The sequence below is a fragment of the Talpa europaea genome, assembly GCF_964194135.1.
Source record: "Talpa europaea genome assembly, chromosome: 8".
Taxonomy (NCBI): Eukaryota; Metazoa; Chordata; class Mammalia; order Eulipotyphla; family Talpidae; genus Talpa; species Talpa europaea.
In genome coordinates this window covers 60331487-60351996 of record NC_140075.1, presented here as the reverse complement: position 1 = coordinate 60351996, position 20510 = coordinate 60331487, and the positions used below count along the sequence as shown (strand labels likewise).

The 20510-nt window shown below is 49.8% G+C and overlaps 1 protein-coding gene across 1 annotated transcript; it reads right to left on the bottom strand.

Annotated features, from left to right (window-relative positions):
• Positions 1–15701: 15701 nt before the first annotated feature.
• LOC311175784 (ribonuclease 7-like) lies at positions 15702–16256 on the bottom strand (the record flags this gene model as incomplete). The annotated part of the gene is made up of 1 exon (XM_084240907.1): positions 15702–16256. The coding sequence occupies one exon, from the start codon at positions 16254–16256 to the stop codon at positions 15786–15788; it is 471 nt and encodes a 156-aa protein (XP_084097033.1). The 3' UTR covers positions 15702–15785.
• Between the last annotated feature and the right edge of the window lie 4254 nt (positions 16257–20510).

Genomic DNA, 20510 nt, shown 5'->3' with positions numbered 1-20510 from the left:
GTGAAACAATGTCCTGAAAATCTAGTTGTGTCTTAGGATACGAATGTCGGCAATGTTGATATTGAAGGTTGATGAAGATATCCTGGAGGTCGGGAGTCAGTAAAGGTCAATGACTTGAAAATCTGAGTTGAAGAAGTAGGTGTCCTAGGGGTCGGGGTCCTTGTGACCCTAGAGGTTAATGTCTGGGGAGCCAGCTGGGCTCGGTTACCTGAGCAGTGAGTGGAGGTAACAAAGAGCGGTGCTCAGCACGTTTCGGGAGGGTGGGGCTTCCTCAGAAGGGCACGGTGGGGTAATGGTCAGCAGAGCTCGCCCACTCTGGTCCACCCCTCCTGAGGACACAAAACGGCCAGGTTGTCCTGGTGGATGGCCAGGCTTGGCTACCTCCAGCCCACCCACCTCCCTCCACAGCCTACCCCCAACTGCTTCTCCTTCCTCTCTCCCTTCAACCACTGATGCCCACTGACCAGTCAGAACAAGGAATCCAGATGCCATCAAGTCCCAAGCTACATCCGGGTCCTCAGAGATGGAAGCTGGAGGGGCCTCTTCTGGGACACTGTCCCCTTTCAGTTCCTGCACAGTCTCTGGGGGAGGTGTTGGATGGTCAGACAGGAGCCCGTCGGGACCTGCGGGTCCTGCAGACACGGGCAGAGTTATGGATTTGAAGGGAGGATGGGTCTGGCTGTTCCGCTTCCAGCCTCACCCCCTTCTCCTTCAAGCCCTTTCTAGGCCCTGCTACACTGGCCCTTGCTGATCAGCCTCCCTGCGATCTCACCTGCCATGCACACCAGGCTCGGCCCCTCTTGTTCTCTCTCTCCTTCTCTCTCTTCTATAGGCCCACAGAGTTCTGGGGGCCCAGGTTCTTTTTCATCTGCTGGTTTGTGCTCCTCTTTTGGCTCAGACTCTGGTTTCCCCAAGTCTTCATGCTCCTCCTTAATCAGGCTGCATCCTGGGAGTTCATGCTCACTTGGTGGAGGCAAACTGACAAGAGCTTCCTGGTGGCTGGTCTCTTCCTTGTCCCTGGAGCTCAGCAGGGCACTGTCCCCTCCTCGACTAAGAGCCCCTCTGCCTGCAGCTCGTTTCTTTCTCCTATTTCCTTTGCTTGTTCTCCGAGGGGTGCCGGGCAGTCCATCGGGCCCCTGGCCTGCTCCTCCTCCAGCCTCCCCTGGCCTCAGGGGGCAAGATTCAGAGGCCTCCCCCTGTGCTTCTGCTGGGGGCTCGGCTACCTCCAGCGTTGCTGCCTCTGGAAAAGCCTCAGCTCCAGGGGGAGATGCTGGGGAGGCTCCGGTGCTGCTCCCCTCACCAGGCGGGCGTGCCCCATCCTGATCTTGAGGCCCCAGGCCCTTCTGGTGCATCCACGCCCTGTGTCTCCGGTGCCGGCCCTTCCCTCCAGCACCCTTGCGAGTGGGTACTGTCCGGGTCCTAGAGAGGCCGGAGGGGGTCTCAGCATCCATGGGGCTCCCTCTAACAGGCAGCGTCACCTCCAGCAGCTCCACGTACTCGCCTTCAGGTCCTTCAGCAGGGGCATTGTGTCCATCCCCAGGACTCCGGGTACCCAGGGTCTCTTCAGGGAGTGGAGGGCTGGGGAGCCCTGGGGGTCCAGAGGGTAGTTCAGGGGGTAGTGTGCTTGGCCGATGTCCAACCATGAGGCCCCCTTTATGTACAAATCGGGGGCAGATGAGCTCGGCCCAGGGCAGCCTCTGAATCCCAGAAGGTGCAGACAGTAAACAGGTACTGAGGCGACCTGTTGGCCGGTCCTTGTTGATGCCTTGTAGCCACTCAGGTGTGAACAGGTAGGCACAGGCTTCATTGGGCACAGGCAGCTCCTGCACCCGCCCACCCCCTGGGGCCAGGCACTTGAGTGCAAGGCGGGGTGCTTGGGCTGCTGAGGGCACTACTTGCAGGTAGAAGTCTCCCGGACGCAGCAGCTGCCAGGGTAGGGCTGCCAGCTGCACCACCACCTGCTCGTGCAGGCAGAGGGGCCAGCCCTCGTGGAAGAAGAGGAAACCGCTGTACTGGGCCTGGGGAGAGAGGTGGGAGGCTGCTCTCAGGCCTCTGCTGATGAAACCGCAGGAGGGGACAGTGAGACCACCCTAGGCAGGCCTGGCCTTCTGCCTGATGGGTTATAATCCCAGGGGAGTGGGAAGCGCTATCTTGGAGTGTTCCTGTGGCAGAGAAAGGGGTTGGTTCTATTCAGTTTTCTGGTGTTAGGAAGCTTCTCTAGGAAGCTGGTTCCATGTGTGGGAGGCTAAGAACTGAGTCATTACAAAGACATGGTCAGCAGATGCCATTGTCTTGGAGGAGTCAGAAACTCTTAGGAGGTCTTTCTAGCTATAGAAGTGAAGACTTTCTGTTGAATCATGTCAAGGGAAGTTAGCATCTTGAGAAATGACGTGAGGGGGGACATGTCTGAAAATGGATATGGAGGGCCGGTGGAGGGTGTCTTTGGGAGTTGATGTTTCATAGGGTCAATACTTGGGGAAGATGAGTGTGTGTTAGTATCTGGGTGGCTTTGTGGGGATTGGTATCAGGGGAGGTAGGTCTCTGGCTGGAGGGAAATCAGTCAATCTGGCCAGTTTCTGGCGTGGGTGTTAGGAGACATGAAACAGAGATCACGGCTACTCACACAGGCTTCCTGCTGGACCTTGGCAAGCAAGTGCTTGGCAGGCACCAGGAAGTCCAGCGTATACCTCAGCGCATCCTCGCGGTAAGTCCTTTCTACCACCTGGAACACCTGGCCCAACAGAGTGGGGGCCGTTGCCTCAAAGGGCGGGTACAGGGCGGCGAGCGTGCTCTGCACACAGTCCTCCACTGGCTCAGGCTCCTGGGAGAGACAAGACCAAGCTGTAGACCCAAGCATCACTTCTCCAAAGCCTGGGAAGGCCTACAGTCAGTGTACCCAATAAATTCTGAGATCATGGCTTTGGAGATCCAGGGAGAATTTGTTGTGACTGTCTCTGCTCAGGGCTGTCCCCGCTTCTTGTGAATTGGGATTGCGGAGACCTTCCATGGGAGAGAAGAGACAGGCTCCGTGGACATCAGGGGTTTACAGATGACTCTGGAGGGTGGGGGCTTTCACATACCTATGCTGCTCCCCTGCTATCAGAGACCCCTATTTTATGTGGAGGCCTGCTATCGGAGACCCCTATCTTATGTGGAGGTGCCACCACCCATGAACAATTATTAGGCAGGAAAGAGGACTAAAGAGCTGTCTTGAGTCTTTCTAGCGCCACTGTCCCTCTCCCAGATTGGCTGTAAAGCATCACCCATTTTAAAAGCATGTGCCATTGGATTACAGAGAAGTGGGTGATGGCAGTGGGAAAAGTCACAAAAGGACTTTGATGGTAAATATTTATTTGCTGATTCTCTGCCAACCTCCACCAGGAGCCACTGCTTCAAAAGACTCATGCCTGCTTTCTCCAGACTTGCCTTCCCTGTGTGAATAAATGAGACTATCTTTCTCCATCCCAAGCCCTAAACAACTCCCCTCAGGCTATTCCTTTGCAAAGTTACTTCTCTCTCAAGATGGCTTTGATGTTCCCTTTATCAGATTTCCTTACTGGACATGGGCAGGGGGAGGCAAGGGGATGCTCACTGCCTCCCTTGTCTAGTTCTCTATCTAGCTTTCCCAATTCCCACCCCCACCCCGAACCCTGCCTTTGGCCTGAAGATAAAAAACTATGTTTTACTTTGAGTCCCTAAAGCCAGAGTTGCCCGCTGGTCCCGAAAGTCTGAGAAGCAAGAGCAGGCACTCCAGAGACGGGCTTTCAGCACGTCAATGCAAAGACCCAGCCCCAAGGTGTGTGGGCGAGCAGACAGACCCCCCAGTGTTCCCGACCCGGCCAGTACTGTGAGCGTGGGTTGGGGGAGGTGGAGATGGGCGGGGGGTGAGGCAGAGTGGGCCGTCTGCTCTGAGGCCAGAAGGGGGTAGCTAGAGCTTTAACTGCGAGGCAGCTGCAACCCATTAGGGGCGGTGAGCTCATGGCAGAGCGAGTCTCAGCCACAGGAAACGGCAGCGGCAGGAGGGGAGGAGGGGTCTGGGGTGGGAGGCGGCAGGCGGGAACAGAGACCCAGCCTCCAGCCGGCCAGGACCAAGGAGGAGACCAGAGAGACTGAGTCAGCTCTCCCTGGCCCGGTTCCTCTTTCTTCTTGCTCCAGCTGCCCAGCCAGGGGGTAGAGGCGCAGACCCACCAATGCTCCTCCCCCCACTACTCCCAGCACTGAGCGCCCCCTGGCAGGGCCTCTCCCCCTCCTTCATTCTGCAGTGAGAGCCCCTCAGCCCTCTCACCCCCACCCCCACCCGCACATGCAGTGGGCGCTCTCCCTGACAGCGCCCGATCCCTGCAGGGATTCTTCAGAGAGTACTTCTGGAGTGAAAGTTCCCAAGACAGTGTCCACTCCGTGGGTATGGGCTTCCCTTCTTCAGCTTCCAGTGCTCCGAGCTGCCAAAGCCGGGGTTCCCTACCCCCTGCAGAGAGCTCCCGCCCCTGCTCCCTCCCCTCTGCAGCGGGAGAGCTCCGAGGCCGCGCTTCTGTTCCCTGCAGCGACAACTCGGGGGCACTTTCCCTCTCCCTGACCCCCAGTCTCTGCTCCGCTCCGGTAGCTTCGCGCCCCCTGGCACTGGGAGGCCCCCCTCCTCACTCTGTCCACTACCTTGAGGCAGCCCCTCTTTCTCCAAGGGAATTTCCCTGTTTGGCTACGTCCCTGGCCCCAGCCCAGCCGCAGCTGTGGCCGGTCCCCCAGGGCCGGATGGGTGGGCCCGGCTCACCGGGCTGGGGACTGGGATGGAAAATGGTGGTTCCAGGCAGGTCAGTTCTCATGACCCGAGGCCGGGCCCCTTCCACGGCCGCTGCAGGACCAGCCCGCAGGGGTCCCCCGCGGGTAAGGAGCTGGACCCCGAGGGGGAGGGAGGTCCTGCAAAGGAAGGCACAGGTCAGGACGGGGAGGGGGAGGGGCAGGTGTTTGGATTAGGGGGAGACCAAAGGGAGACTGGGGGAGGGGGCGGGGAGGCGAGAAAGAAAAGGTGAAGGCGCGCCCCGCGGGCTCGGAGCCCCGCCGCGGGCAGAGTAGCTCAGAGCGAAGAGGAGGAGCGGGGGGGGGGGCGGGGGCGCGTCCCCGGGGCGCCCCGCAGCCCGAAGCCGCGCCGGAGGCACCCGGCCGGGGCTGGCGGCGCAGAGCGGGCAGCGCGAAGGCGGGGGGCGCCCGGGCGCGCCGCGGGACTCACCATGGCTCGGCGCGGGGCCGCGTCCGACGCTGGGACCGGCGGGCGGGGCCGGGCGCGCCGCCGCCTCCCTCCCGCCGCTCGCGCCTCGCTGGGTCTGGCCGGGGGACAGCTCCGGCCCGGCGGCGGCTCGGCCCACTCGGGCTCCCAGGCCGCGGGGCCCCGCCAGGGAGGGCCGAGACGGCCGCCCCGCCCCGCCCCGCCCCGCCCCGCCCCGCAGTGCCCGCCTCCGCCTCCGCGCGGGACCCCCCGCCGCAGCTCCCTCTCCCGGGCGGAGCCCCCCGGACGCCCCCTCCGCCCAGCCCGGCTTTCCCGCCGCGCTCGAGCTCCTCCGCCCCGCCCCCGGGGGTGGCCCGGACCCTGCCCTCGGGAGCCAGCCCCGCCTAGGGTGCCCCTCTTCCCCCGCCGCCTTCCTGCACCCTGGGATCAGCTGAGCCTCTGCGAGGGACACTCTGGAGCCTGGGGTGTGCGTGGGTTCCCCGAGGTCTCAAGTCCAGGACTGGAGTCGGTGGGCGCGCAGAAGCCTCCTGCTTGGCTGGGAACCTCTTCCCCCACAGTTGCCAGACAGAGACAGAACCTGGGGCTCAGAACAGACCCCCAACCCTTGCCCTTATCGAGTGGAGCGAAGAGCTCGGGAATCGGGGATTCCTTCCAGTCTCCGGGGGCTTCCTGGTCCCCTCGGTCCCCTCCCATCTCCTCGGGCCTCGAGCCTTCGGGCTGCGACAATGGGCTCCTCTGTGTGGCCAGGAGAAGGCGGAGGCGTGGGGGAATTAGGGAGCTATGAAGGCTGGGGTAGGGGGTGGGCATCGTGACCGAGGCGGGGCAGGGCCCCGGGATCAGGATCCTCCTGCAGGGACCTGCACCTCGGCAGAAGTTTTGAGTTCTTTCCTCATTGTCTCGCCGCCCCCCCTCTACCCGCCCCAATTCTCTATTTCCCTTTTGGAGTAAAGGAGGGAAGATGCCAGACTTCCCAGTCAGATCTCATGATTCGATCCTGGATGCCTGACTCTTTCTCCTTGTGGGGTGGAAATAGGGAATCTCTCAGGGTCCCCTGGGCTCAGGCGGTCAGGATGGCTGTTTGACAAAGCAGACAAAGGGGGATAGTCTAGTTAGGAAAGTTCTAGCCTAACCCATCCTCCACACGTCTGGATGGGAAATGAAGCCAGGCCAATGTGTCCCAGGAGGGTTGGGGGAGGCTTAAACAAAGCAGGGAGATGCCTTGTCCCTCCCTGTGTAGGCTTTGGGAAGTAGTGGGGGTGCTTTCAAAGGGTGGGCTTTTGAGTAGAGATCCGGGACGCCAGGGAAGTGCAAAGGCAAGTCCCACTGCAGCTAGGTGGTGATGTTTGGAAAAAGTCCTGGCAGTGGAGGCAGCTCTTGCGGCCTCTGGGTAGCTGTTGGAACTGGGGGGAAGGAAAAGGGGCGTGCCACCTGGATCATTGGCTCTTCTTTCACCTCTAAACGCTAAACTCCACCCTTTTCCCACACAGTTGGATCTGAAAAAGAAAAATGTGCCTCCTTCTTGGAGGCAAGAGGATCCCTCTGCTCTTGCGAGTCAAACATAGCCTAGGGCAGTACATGCCAGCGATCATCTCCCCAGTAGAATTAGAGGCAGGGAACTGGCTCTTTTCCACCACTGGGTTTTGGGGCCCTCCAGTCATGGTAGACTCCAACTTCCCTTTAATTAGTGCCTGGAAACTGCAAGAGTGAGATTTTGCTACCCCCTGGTGTCCACTCTGTAAAAGCTGTCCAGTAGCTGGTTACTGAAGCCAGCACTTGGGAAACTAGTTTCTTAGAGGATATTTTATGAACTTTATTCACTTGTTACAAATCCTGCTCACCCGTGGGCCTCCCTGGTGGCACAGGTGGTTGAGCACCACACTGTGAAGCTGTCCTCAGCCTCTGCAGCACCGGTTCAGGGCGGTGGGCAAGAATCCCACATGGTGCAGCAGACCTCTCCTGTGTCGCCAGCTGCTCCCCTCAGCAGTGTATTTCTTCAGTCTGCCTGTTCTGTTCCCCACTCTGTCTCTGGTGAATCCTCTCACCCTCCCGCACATCTGGCCTGTACCCAGGTTCTTGTATAAATAAATAAATAAATCTTTAAAAACAACAACAACCAAAAAAAAACAAATCCTGCTCACCCAATCCCAGTGTTGAGAGTCTGAATCTTCCTTTACCAGGCCTATGTTCCATAATCTTGAGCAAATTTCTTGGGCGAAACAATTGTTAGTAATTAAGTCTCCCACAGTTAGGAACTGGCATATAAATTATGGGAGTCCCTGAACTTCTGGAAAAAAGCACCATTCTTCTTTCCCATAGAAGAGGGGGCACTGGGCCTCCCTGGTGGCCTAGGGGGTTGAATCTCAGAGCTGTCACTGCTGGCTGGATTCTATCAGTGTTCTATCACCGGCTAGGGAGCTGGCCCATGTGTAGCACAACAGACCTCTCCTGTCTTGCTAGGCAATCTGATTCTACAGTCTTTATGCCCACTCTTTACTACAGTCTTTTCTATCTGAATATGTCTGTTTGAATAGGGCTTCAATCTGCACTGTCACAGGGCATGAAAGAAGTGCCTGGAACACTTCATTACCTGTTCCACCACATAACCACCATGTTAAAAAGTGTCAACTTTGGACCTCCCTGATGGTGCAAGGGGTTAAGTCTCAGTACTATGAAGCTATCCCCAGTCACTGCAGCATGAGGTAAATCCCTGGCCAGGGAGCTGAGCCACCTGGGGCAGCAGACCTCTCCTGTCTCGCCCCTGCTGCTCCCCTCAGCAGTGTATTTCAGTAGATCCGCCTGTTCTGCTCCCTACTCGTCTCTGGTGAATCCTCTCATCTTTCTGCAACTCTGGCCTACACCCCAGCTCTTGTATACATAAATAAAATAAATTTTTTTTAAAAGTGGCAACTTTAATTTTGTAGTTGCCAGTGCTGAAAGAGTTTCTAAGATTTATTTATATAAGCACTGGGTAAGGTCAGAAGCGCGGGAGGGTGAGAGAAATCACCAGAGTCAGAGCGGAGAGCAGAGTAGGCAGACTGACGAAGTACACTGCTGAGGGGAGCAGCGGGCAGAAGGAGAGGTCTGCGCGCCATGTGGGATCCTCACCCGGTGGCCGGGGATTGAACCGGTTCTGCAGAGACTGCGGGCAGCTTTGGAACCCAGCGCTCAATCGCTGCGCCACCAGGGAGGCCCTGAAAGAGTTTCTAAACATGGTAGATATGTTCCTGTGGGTCAGAGAATAAAACCTTTCCTCCCCCAGACTGGCTTGAGTGTAAGTAATAGCTTAAGCAATCAGGAATTTCCCAGTATGGTTTTATGGGGGAAGTAGTGTTATCCTGATAAGAGAGAATGCAGAAGAAACATCTGTGTCTGTAATGGTTATTATCTGGTTTATGTGGCTGTCATTCTAACTGGGGGAGGCTGCTCACTGCTGTAAGGTGGGCAGTGGTCAGGGCTCTATGTCCATGCCTTGAAGTAAGGGGGGATTAGTGGAGGACCACTGGGGGAATTTTAGGAACAGACTTGAAAGAGCATATATTTACCTGTGTCTACTGAGGAAACTGTGAGCCATACCTTAGTTATTTTAGGATAAGTAATCAACACAGTGTATATGTTAATTCTACTTTTGTTTAATTTTTCCCTTAGTTTGGGCTTTATTTTCTTGACAGTATTTCCTTAAAAATTTACAACTGGTATCTCTCTGAACTGGATATCTCCAAAATTCACAGGATAGCCTCTTGCCTGTGCTGGTGCAGTCATTTCCATGCTGGTCTACAAGTTCTTCTGTTACTTCCTGATAAGCCATTCTCTGCACTCAGCCATAGTGATCCTCTGTAAACCTCAGCTGGATCACATGAACCCCTTCCAGTGACTTCTCATTTGTATTATGAATCCTCTTCTGCCTTTTGGTCCAGGCTCATCTCTGCGCACTCCCCTGAGGTGGGAAGTCACCAGGGACCCTCAGCCACTGGTGCCCTTTCAATCCTTCAAACATACCTTGTTTATTCCTAATTTGTGGGCTTTTGGCTCTTTTTCCTTTCTGCTAGATGGCCTCTTTTCACAATTCTAGTCACTGGCTCTCATCCATTAGGTCCTGACTGAAGTGTTACATTCTAGAATGTTTTCCCTGACCCCCTGACGTTATGTGGTCTCCCACCTGTTATGAGACATCTTTTGCTTTCTTCACAGCATTAATTTCTATTTGAATATGTCTTTGTTTATTCTCCACCTCATTTAACAGAGCGATAGCTCCCCTGCCACTACATATAATTTAAAAATAAGCTCCATGAAGTCAAGGGTCTTGTCTGTTTGTCACTGTGATAGCCTCAATAGTCTCTGACCAGGTTCTGAAAGACACCATCAGAACAAAAATGGTGGTGGCACCACAAGAGAAGGGGAAGCTGGGAAGTGGGAAGGAGGGAGGAGGCCGGGGCACTTAGACATCACCAGTTCTTTTTTGTCTGTAGGTTGACATTTGCAAGTGGAAGCGACACAAGACAGTTGGAAGCTAATGTGGAGTGGAGGGTCTTCTGGGTCAGATGTAGACCCACCGGGCTAGGAGAGTCTGGAAGAGGCATGGTTTGGAGAGGAAGTTCTGGAAGGACTCCAAATTCACTTAAGGACCTTATTGGTATGCAAACCCAGACACTTTTATATAGCTATGACCTGGCTGGTTTTTTTTTTTTTTTTTAAGATTTATTTTTATTTATTTGTGCATACAAGATCTGGGGAATAGGCCAGAGGTGCAGCGGGTGAGAGGATTCACCAGAGACAGAGTGGGGAACAGAATAGGCAGACTGAATGAAATACACTGCTGAGGGGAGCAGTGGGAGAGACAAGAGAGGTCTGCTGGGCCATGTGGGTTAGCTCCCTGGCCTGAGATCTAACTCAGGCCACAGTGGTTGGTGATAGCTTGATAGCGCTGAGACTTTAACCCCTGCAGCACCAGGAAGACTCATAGCAATGACCTGTTTGGAAACAGTTTTAACCTCTGTTTCTTCATGTAGCTTTGCTCATACACATAGCCATACATCTGTGTAATTGTGTGAATGTCTTCATTAGTGATAACTTGATGCTTCAGTAAAAGCATCAAGTGGTTGTCGCATTATTTGGGGGGAACTTGTATTATTTCTAACTTTTCTCAGAGTATAAACAGTTGCACACATTTTTTTCCTCCACACTTGAGTTATTTCCACTGAGCATATTTCACCAAGTAGAATTATTGGATGAAATAGTGGGAGTCATTTTATAGCCCTTGCCTGAGGAGATAATATTTGGAGGTCAAGAGTCATGGGACTCTTAAAATATTTAAAAAGTTGAGTGTGATGAGGAATTGGATTTGTTCTGAGTGGCTCAAAGTGACAGTATCAGTGAATTGCTGCTGTTACTGAGGAATAGACCAGGGTGTATGTAGGGGAGTTAATATTTAGAACTGCCCGACTGGCAAAGGCCGTCTCCATAGGCAGTGAATTCTCTCGCTCTGGAAAAAAATTTAGCTTAATGAGAAAGTTTTAAAAGGAATTGTTTCATAAGCTTTCCAGGTTTGTGATCTGTATATTTTCCTAGCCCCACTCCTTTGCTCTAAAAACAAATTTTGTTAAACAAACATTTATTAAGACCTAACACATGCCAGGTATATCTCATGGCAGCCTGAACCCTCTTTGGCAGACTCCCAGCAGAATCTCCTGGGGCAGGCAATCTGGAAATTACAGCAGCATGAAGTCATACCTCTGCCACCCTCCCATGCCCCCCAACCTTCAGACCTGCTAGGCAGCGGGGACAGATTTGTCTCTGGTTCCTTGACAAATCCCTTTCTGTACTCATTGTCTACTTCCAGGTATCTGCTCAACACTCCACCTATCTTAAGACCCCTTATTACAAAACCTTCTCTCTAAATGCTGTGCCTCCACATGTTCCTAAGACAAACCCATACCAATGTCATAGGTGCCAAATCATTGTTACACTATCTTTTTTATTTCTGCCAAAAGATAATTGCACTTCAAATGGGGAATTTTGGTCGACAAAGGATCTGTAATTGGTGGAATATATAGCACTCCTAATTCCACTAACATAACTTCACCTCCCTACCATGAACAAGTGTATTTACACACACGCTTCCAGGCAAGCAGCCTGTTTTATTGAAAGAACCAGTTGCTTAACAATCTGTTGGTTTTGTTTTTGTTTTTTTAAAAAGCCATCTTACTTGGTAAAACATAGTCTCAAAACTCCCAAGTTTGGCCAAGGAAGAAAAAGCCCTGTTGAAGATGACGACTCAACCATAGTCTCTGAGTTTCGCTCCTTTGTAGACTTTTACTGAATTCCTCTGCCACTACCACCCTCTCCTCAGGGAAGCCCTGCTCCCCTTTCTCGGTTCCTCCAGAATGTAATGGGAGACCCTTCTCAAGGTACAGAATGACCCACAAGGTGACCATATGGTGCAGAGGAAGGAGAGTATGGGAGGGCGGTACAGTCCTGGGGTCCACTCCATTACCAATCCCCAGCATGAGCCTCAGCAATTGCGTCATGGGTGGCCATCCTTCCTTCTAGAAGTGCAGGAAAACCAGAAGTCATGGGACACCAGGAAATACAATTGTCAAAGTTAACTGTACATTTTGTAGATGAAAACAGTGCAGTGAATGGACTGGTCTGGCAGTGTCAATGTGAATTTGGAAAAGAATATTTGGCACAATATTTGACTTTTTAAAATTGCTGTTATGGGCCTCCCCTGGTGGCACAGTGGTTGAGTGCTGGGTCGCGAGGCGGCCCGCAGCCTCTGCAGCGCCAGTTCAATCCCCGGCCACCTGCGAGGGTCCCACAAAATAAATAAATAAAATTGCTGTTATGTGTAAAGATGCCAATTGGAAGTCTAGTCCTTCCTTAAACTTTTATATTTAACTTACAAACAAGCAAATTTTAATAATCACTTTAAAGGATTGGATTTGATGACTATTTAAAAAAGCAGTTAACAAGACTCCTTCAAACAATTAAAAACATATTTTATAAATTTAACATAGTCCATGTCCTTATGAAGTAATTTGATAATCTGAGCTACCCAACAAAACATTCCTGAATATCAAAAAGACTCTTAGAAATTCAACAATTTAAAAATATGATGATTCAACTCTTAAGTTTTCTTAAATCTTCCAAAACTAATTTTAAAGGAAGGTTCTATTTCAAATTACATGTTTAAACCACACATTTTAAATTAGAGTTGCAAGTCCAATTGTTACTGTTACAGACGAAATTCTCTTAAACATGCAAAGTACCTAAAATGCTAAATATGAACAAATTCGTTAATATAAATATATCAATGCTACATTTTTTTTAGATTTATTTATTTATTTGTTTGTTTGTTTGTGTATACATACATATATACAAGCACTGGGTACAGTCAGAAGCGTGGGAGGGTAAGAGAATTCACCAGAGCCAGAGCGGGGAGCAGAGCAGGCAGAAGGACCGAAATACACTGCTGAGGGGAGCAGCGGGTGGCTGGAGAGGTCTGCGAGCCATGTAGGACCCTCCTCTGGTGGCCTGGGAGCAGCTGGGGATCGAACCGGTGCTGCAGAGGCTGTGGGCAGCTTCGCAACCCAGCGCTCAACCGCTGCGCCACCCGGGAGGCCCAATGCTACACGTTTGATTCTCTTAAATGCCTCTGCCCTTAACTTTAAACTTTTGGGGTATTAAAACAAACCCACTAGGAAATAATTATGTCATCCTAAATAGCTGGGAGCCCCTACCCAAGTGATTTTTTGAGACACATCTTTGGTGGCCCAGAGATCATAACCAGCAGAGATTTTGTTCCAAGATTCTCAGGCAGCTCTTCTCAAATTGTCAGCTTCCGCACTTGTTTCTGGATGAGCCAATTTCATAGCCCATGGCCCCTATTCAAGTTTCCCTCCATCGAGTTCTTCAACCTACACACAGAAGCCAGAAACTCCTACCCAGGTAGCCACACCACTCGTTTGGGCATAATTAACTTATTTAAAGATCCATTCTAGTCTGAATTCATTTCACACTTTTTCCAGCTTCTGGGGCTACTGCTTTTACAGATATTGAATGACTGAATTTTTCCTGGTGTTGCCTGACTCTGGTTATAGACATAATGTTAAGCCACAGACGTGTAACAGAAAGATTAACATTTAACAAAGAACAAACTTTAGGAGGGGATGAGGGAAATTCTAGGGAGGTGGGAAAAAAAAATATTCTAGAGTCCATTTGATTCACTGCACTCTTCTGTTATTATTTATGGTATTTCAAAGGCATATTTTCTCTTGCCACTTAAGCTGGATAATGAATCCTTGTCTGCAACAATATAGGTGTGTTTGCCTAACTCCCAATCACAGGTGTGTTTACCCTTCCAAAACCATAATGTGTATTGGGCACCTGTTATAAATTCAATGATATTTGAGAAAAGAACACCCAAGTACTGTTGTGTACCCTCTTAGCGCAGTATAGGGCAGGGGTGGGGAGGGGTGTGGAAATTGCTGGAGAAGCAAACAAATAGGAATGAGCTGACATGTATCTCAGATTAGGGCCTTGAATGATTGGGTCTGATGTTTCCACAAACTAAGGCTGAGAGATTGCAGGAGGATGGGCAGACTGAGCTCAAGTTGAGTGTTTTTAGTTTAGACCCCTGCAGGATGCTAAGGGGGCCAGCATCAGTGGCAGTAGGACCTGGATATCTCTGCCTGGAACTTGGGAGACTGGGGCTGGAGATAGACTTAAGGGAGCAGATAAGTAATTGTAGAGGGCATGGAAGTATATCAAGTCACTCAAGAGAATGCAGTGTGAGAAGGAAAGAGAGCTAAGAATAGGATCTTGAGAAACACCATCATTTAAGGTGCAGACAGAGGAAATAGAGCCTGCCCACGACACTGGGGAGAAGCCAAAGGGGTAGAAGAATGTTTTTTTTTTTTTTTTGTTTTTTTTTTTAGAATGTTGTTTTTCTCTTACTTACAGTATGCCTTCCTTGGTTGTCAGCACAGGGATGGGCAAAATAGTGCTAGCGATGGGCAGAACTATTATGTGTGGCATGAGGTATGCTCTATTTGAGGTGGGTTATTGCTATATGTGGATATGGTAGATAATGGAGTGCTCTTTCTGAGCTGTCTCTTTCTAGAAGGTATGGTGGTGTCAGGGAGTCAGAAATTCTGGGTCCTCCATTTTCTCTGCTATATCATATTTCACCAATATCTTTTCTTTATTCTGAACCCTAGCTTGTGTAGGAAAATCTCTTCCAAAATGTGGGAAGCTATGAGGAGGAGGCAGTATCTGCAGAGGAGAGGAGAGGGTTGCCTTACTGCTGAGTGCATGTATTTGAGTGTGTGTTGCACACACATGTACCCATGTGAGTGTTTGTCCCTGTGTTCATGTATATGCATGGGTGTGTATGTCTTATGTTGGCACTTATGTGTGCCAACATATATTATACACATGTATAATAGGTTTATGTTTTTTTCTGTGTAAGTATCAAGATTAGTACAGAAATTGAGAAGAAAGCTTGAGCAACTTTTATGGCAATTTGATAAAGTGATTTTATGTTAATTGAATCTAATAAAAATTTGACCCCGTTTTTCTCTATCCGTATGTTCTATTTTGAATTCATTTTCCAGTAATTCCTTTTTTGCAGTATAATACTGTAAATCCATGGCAGATCGCATGTCAGACTCCCTTCACCACACTGAGAGGAGTACCCGATCAAGATTCTTGGAGGGTCCTGATTGTGAAATTTCTAAGGGAGGGAAATTCACTTTAGAAGCATGAGGCTCTTACTTCTATTCATATCAGTGAAGTGTGAGGTCAGATCTGGAGCACGAACAGGCGTAGGATCTGACATGCATCTGGGAAGATGTTCTTTCTGCCCTTCAGCTGAGATGGGAGCTCCCAGGCAGTTCTCAATGGGGTGGAAGCCAGAGTCCAGCTCTACCCCAATCCTGAGCTTTCAGAGAGTGCTGGCTGCCCTTCCTGCCTGCAGGTCAGGCCTCACAGAGATAAGAAGAGATTTCCAAGCTTCATACCTTCCCCGGACAATGACACACACTCAGGAAGAGCAGAGTATTTTATTGCAGCAAAATCAGACACATTCCTTTGCCCAGCACAAGGAACACAGCAAGGGTTTTTCTGCCCTACTTCCTGAGATAATCTCCACTGTCTGTGGCCCCCCTGAACTATCTAGCCACAGCCCCTCCAAGGCCCTCACCTTAGCTTGCATTTGTAATTTTATATTCCCTTTCTTTTTCAGACATCCCCCTAAATTATACATAACACAGCCCTGCAGCAAGCCCTGTCCAGATCCTTTGTGCTTGAAAGGCCGCAGAGTATCACAAACTCAGGAAGCAATGCAGGCATCAGTGAAAGGCTATAGAGAATGACCCCTCTTCCCTCATTACTTGGAGCATCCAGAAAACCCCCAAAGGAATTAAGAGTGTATGAAGTTGGGTGTGTGTGGGAGGGAAGTGGTATTTGCAAGGAAGGTAAGGATTAGTAAAGAATTCATGGGAGGAAATGCAGCAGCAGCAGGAGTTTACAGAGCTTGGGGTGGCATGGGAGGAGTGGGGAACACTTGATCTTAGATAACTTTGTCCAGGTGCACGGGAACCAGCTGGTAGCTCTGGTCATCTTTCTCTTGGGGAGGCTCACAGGCGATGATGAAGAAGGCATCCATTTGTCTCTCTTTGTACTTGCAGTCTGGGTACTTCCCCGAGGTGAGCTGACAATCGGTCAAGAACATGCGCTCTTGGCTCTGGTGACAGTTGTCACGGCCATTCTTGCAGGCTATGTTGGGGGTCTGACAGGTGGCGGCCACTGTGGAGAAGGGTTCATGCAGGAAGGTGTTGATACTCTTGCAGCGTTTCGTGTACTTGTTGATGTTGGCCATCGCCACGTTGCATTGCTGAGGGCTCAGCTGCACGTGCTGAGTTTCGAACCACTGAGCTGAGGTCATGTTCTTGGGCTTGGCACTGACGGGGACCTCAGCCACCCACAGTCCCAGCAGCAGGAGCAGCAGCAGGGGGCTGAATCTTGCTCTGGCCGGTGCCATCTCTCCTAGGGGAGACAGAGGAACAGAGGGAGCAGTAGGTGATGAATAGTCATCATGGGGGAACCTTGCTGGCTCTTCTAAGAATCTCATACCCTAAGTGAGTTATTGTAGGGCTCTTGCAGTCTCAGATATTTAAGAACACCACTGGCATTTTTTAATACACTTCCAGCAGATAAAGTGCCTCTATGTCCCTAATAAATACTTCTATTTTTTTCCCCTTGTGATATTTTTATGAGGTAAGTATGCTATTTTTTATGTACTGATTTATTTTTTTAAGGTTTATTTATGCATAGAACAGGGGCATAGGTCAGAGGTGCAGGGGGGTGAGAGGATTCACCAGAGACAGAGTGGGGAGCAGAACAGGCGGATCTACTGAAATACACTGCTGAAGGGAGCAGTGGGCAAGACAGGAGAGGTCTGCTGCGCCATGTGGGTCAGCTCTCTGGCCAGGTATTGAACTCAGGCTGCAGTGTCTGACCTTGATAGCACTGTATCTTTAACCCCTGTGCCACCAGGGAGGCCCCGAGTATGATACTTTTTAAAAATATATGAGCAAACTGAAACTCAGAAAAGTTAAGGAAATTACCTATTATTACATAGCTAGAGAGTGTCACATATAGGATTTTAATCAAGGTCTCTTGGCTTCCAAAGTCCCTATTCTTTCCATGCTCCATTTTTTTTTTTTTGAACATTGAGGAGAGGGAATCTAACCTTGGAAGAAAAAATAGAGAGTGGAGGCTCCACTCCACTCTCTTCGGCTAGCTCAGGTGACCCTGAAAGAGACAGTATTAAGGTTGTGGAGCCAGCTCACTCCTCTCTGTTCCGTGGCCCAATTTCTCACTGAAGCTAGAAAAACAGACACGCCCAGTGAAGAAGTCTGCTCCAGCTGGCAAAGCACATGGTGAATTGGGCTTTTTCCATGGCTGCCATTTTACTCTGTTGGGGAAAGTCTTGGAATGATAGAGGGTCAGAGCTGGAAGAGAGCTTAAAGATCACTTAATCAGTGCTCAGTTTTACACATGAGGGGGTGTGAGTTCCTGAAAGGGCAAGTGCCCTTCCTGAGGCCCCTGAGTGGGAGGCAGAGCTGGGGCTAGGAGCTTTCCTGACTTTGATCTAGTGTCCGTTGTAAAAGGAAGGAGAAAGTGTCTTCCTTAGAGGCAGAGTCTACTGAGTGTGTGGCTTTGGGTGGTGCATGAACACCACCTTCAGTAATTCTCTTCTAATCCTCCTGATAACATCTATGAGAAAGTTTCCTATTAACAAGAGAGTAAATTCTTTGTCTTTCCCTTTTCCATCAAGTCAACAGAAATCGGGCTGAAGTCGCTTCTCTAAATAATATTGAAATAAAATTTTTAAAAATTGGATGACATTCAGTACATCTACTTTAATGTCTGTTTATTAGGTGACACTTGGGTTCTTTGAAATATGGTGTCATGTAGTTTCCTTTTCTAAGAATTTTTTGAACTAAAATGAGTACACATATCGTTAATAAATTGTATTATGGCAGCTAGTGATATTGCAACAATTGCAGGGAGGAAGCGAATGACTGAAGTTGGGAAATTGCTCTGGCTACAACCTCTCAGGTCTTAATTGGTATGTTGGACCCCACCCAACCCAGACCTCTGGAATGTGTGGGACATCACTGCCTTGGAGAGAAAATGATCCTCAAAGTAGCAAAAATCACCAAGCTCTTCGGATCAGCATTGCCAGATGGGAAACTTGGGAGATGTTTGTGCCTCTGCCTCTAAGGTGGGGCCTGGTTCACCAATAGAGCTCACTCTTTCCACAGTGAGGGTCTTTTTATGCATCCCTTGCCACGAAACTAACAAATCCTTGGTTTTGAACCTAGGGGAATGGAGCAAGCAGTTGACTTGAACCCCAGGAAGTATGTGTGTGTGTGTGTGTGTGTGTGTGCGCGCCCTCCCATTGGGATGGAAGAATTACCAAATGATTCATTAATAGTTGCAGACCCAAGCCTCAGGGCTTTGGAGTGAGAGGGTGGGGATGGTGACAGGAGCCAAGGTCTGGCATGAACATTCTGTACAGACCAAGATGATTGACCACAGACTTTGCAAGCTCTGAATCCAATTAAGTTGAAAGCATGCTTTCCCTCAAGTAAGGGCTAATATTACCACTGGCCAGCCCCACCCAGACAGGTCGGGGGAGAGGTCCTTTGATTATGTATTTGGCCCTCCATCAGTGATCACAAACACCATGGTCCCAGGGCTGACCCTTTAGCTTAGGCCCATTTAGCAATAGAGGCTGGGGGATTTGCAAAGGTCTACAATATCTGAGACTGGGAAAACATATATTGGCTCTAATATAAGAAACTGCAAGGTCAAAGGTAAATTATCTGCCTACCCACTTCCATAGCCACTAAAGTTGATTTCAATTATTTTAAAATTTGGCGCACATAAATGTTTATTCCATTGGAAAACAATCTGAGGTTAGATTTGCTTATTTTATAGGCATTCCCAAGAACCATGATGGCAGAGGAACAGTGCCAATCACAAATTACTTGTCATCAAATTATTCCAAAAGTAAAATTTGAAAATCATTTCATATACCATTACCATATACGTTTATTGAATGAGGAACTTATATTTTACATTTTCAATGCAATATGATGATATGTGAAAGTGCCTGTGTTACAAGGCACAGTGAGGGGCACCACGGGACCCCCAAATCTGCCCACTCTAAATGGGTTCTGCCATCCACTGCATCAAGACAAGACATAATCTAGTGTATAAGACCTTTAATGGAATGAAATTTTAATACAACTACTGTGCAATAAAGAGAAAAGAAGAGAAAGAATAGATAAAGTAGTTTCCACATAGAATCCCAAAGTTACCTATCTGCTCGTGGGTAAATGCCCAGCCAAACAGGGTTGGCCCAAAGCAGGGCCACTGAGGCCCAAAAGCTTGCCACAAGTCGAAAGCACCTTCTGCTGAGACACATAGGAAAGGGGCAGAAGGGGTCAGGCAAGTCTGGAAGGAAAAGAGGAAAATCAAAGTCCAAGTCAAGATAAAGGCTGCCATTGTGAGCCTCCCCATGGGTCTCTCACCCATATCTGTCTGAAGTTTCTCCTTCCATGTCCTCCGAGACCCTGGTACAAGTCCAAGGCTAAGAAGCAAGTGCAGCTTCTTCACATGTCTCTCTGTTCCATGCGCCTCCTCCAGGTCCTCTTCTTCCTCACCTTCCTTCCTTCTCCCAGTTTCCTCTCACTTGTCCTTGCTCCTCAGCTCCTTAGGGTGGGCCAGGGAACCTGGAAACTGTCCCTTCCCTGAGGATTATCCTGGTATGGTATGATGGTGTTGAACATGGCCTAGGACATTCTAGGGCCAGTTGCCTTGAATATAATATTAACTACTTCGCTAAAGGCAGCCAAGACAATATATCCCACATTGCTTAAGGGTCAGGTCAGCCCAGGCCTGTACAACAGCCACAGGAGGAGAGGGCACTGCTGATCACCATTCAGTGTCCAGCTAATATGTACTTGGCACAGTGCTAGGTTTTTTGTTAAGAATTAACAATTTAAAAAAGTGTTTAATGCATGCCAAGGCATTGTGCTTATATATCTTTTATATATAACACAATTGTATATACCCCATGTTGCTATTTCCATTTCACAGTAAAGGCGACAGACTTTGTTTGAGTGGCTTAGGTCACAGATTGAGTAAGTGGAGGGACCAGGACAGAAAATGAGATAGGTCTGGCTCTAAAATTTTGCTGTTTCTCCTTCCATATTGTTACCTATTTATTGAAAGTTACCTTGTGGGCTGAGAATCACCTTGTGGGTGGCAGTAAAGCCATTTGGGTTGCTGACTTGAGGGAATGCAGCACCATGAAGGTTAATCTTTGCCACCCCCCAGTATGTCCTTATGCTTTACCCTGAAGTGTCCTGGGGTGTGACAGGCAGATTCTTCAGGGAGAAGGGCTTCTAGAAGAGCAGGGCTACTACAGGAGGGGCCAGGGCCACTACAAATGACGAGGAGTGGCTAAGGGGGCAAGAGCATGAGTATTTTGAACTAATGCTCTGCTTGGTTCCTATATGAGATTGTCTAGAATAACCCCTCGGGAGAGGGTGATGGTGGGATCTGTTCATAAAAGTTGTGCATGAGGACAGGTTCAACTGCTCTGACCAGTTACATGTCAGCATATGAGAACTGTTGCTGGTGCTGTTTTCTGTAGGCGCTAAGGCTGAGACAAGCTGGGATGCAAAAGCCTTCAAGGAAAACTCACCCAGAGGCAAAC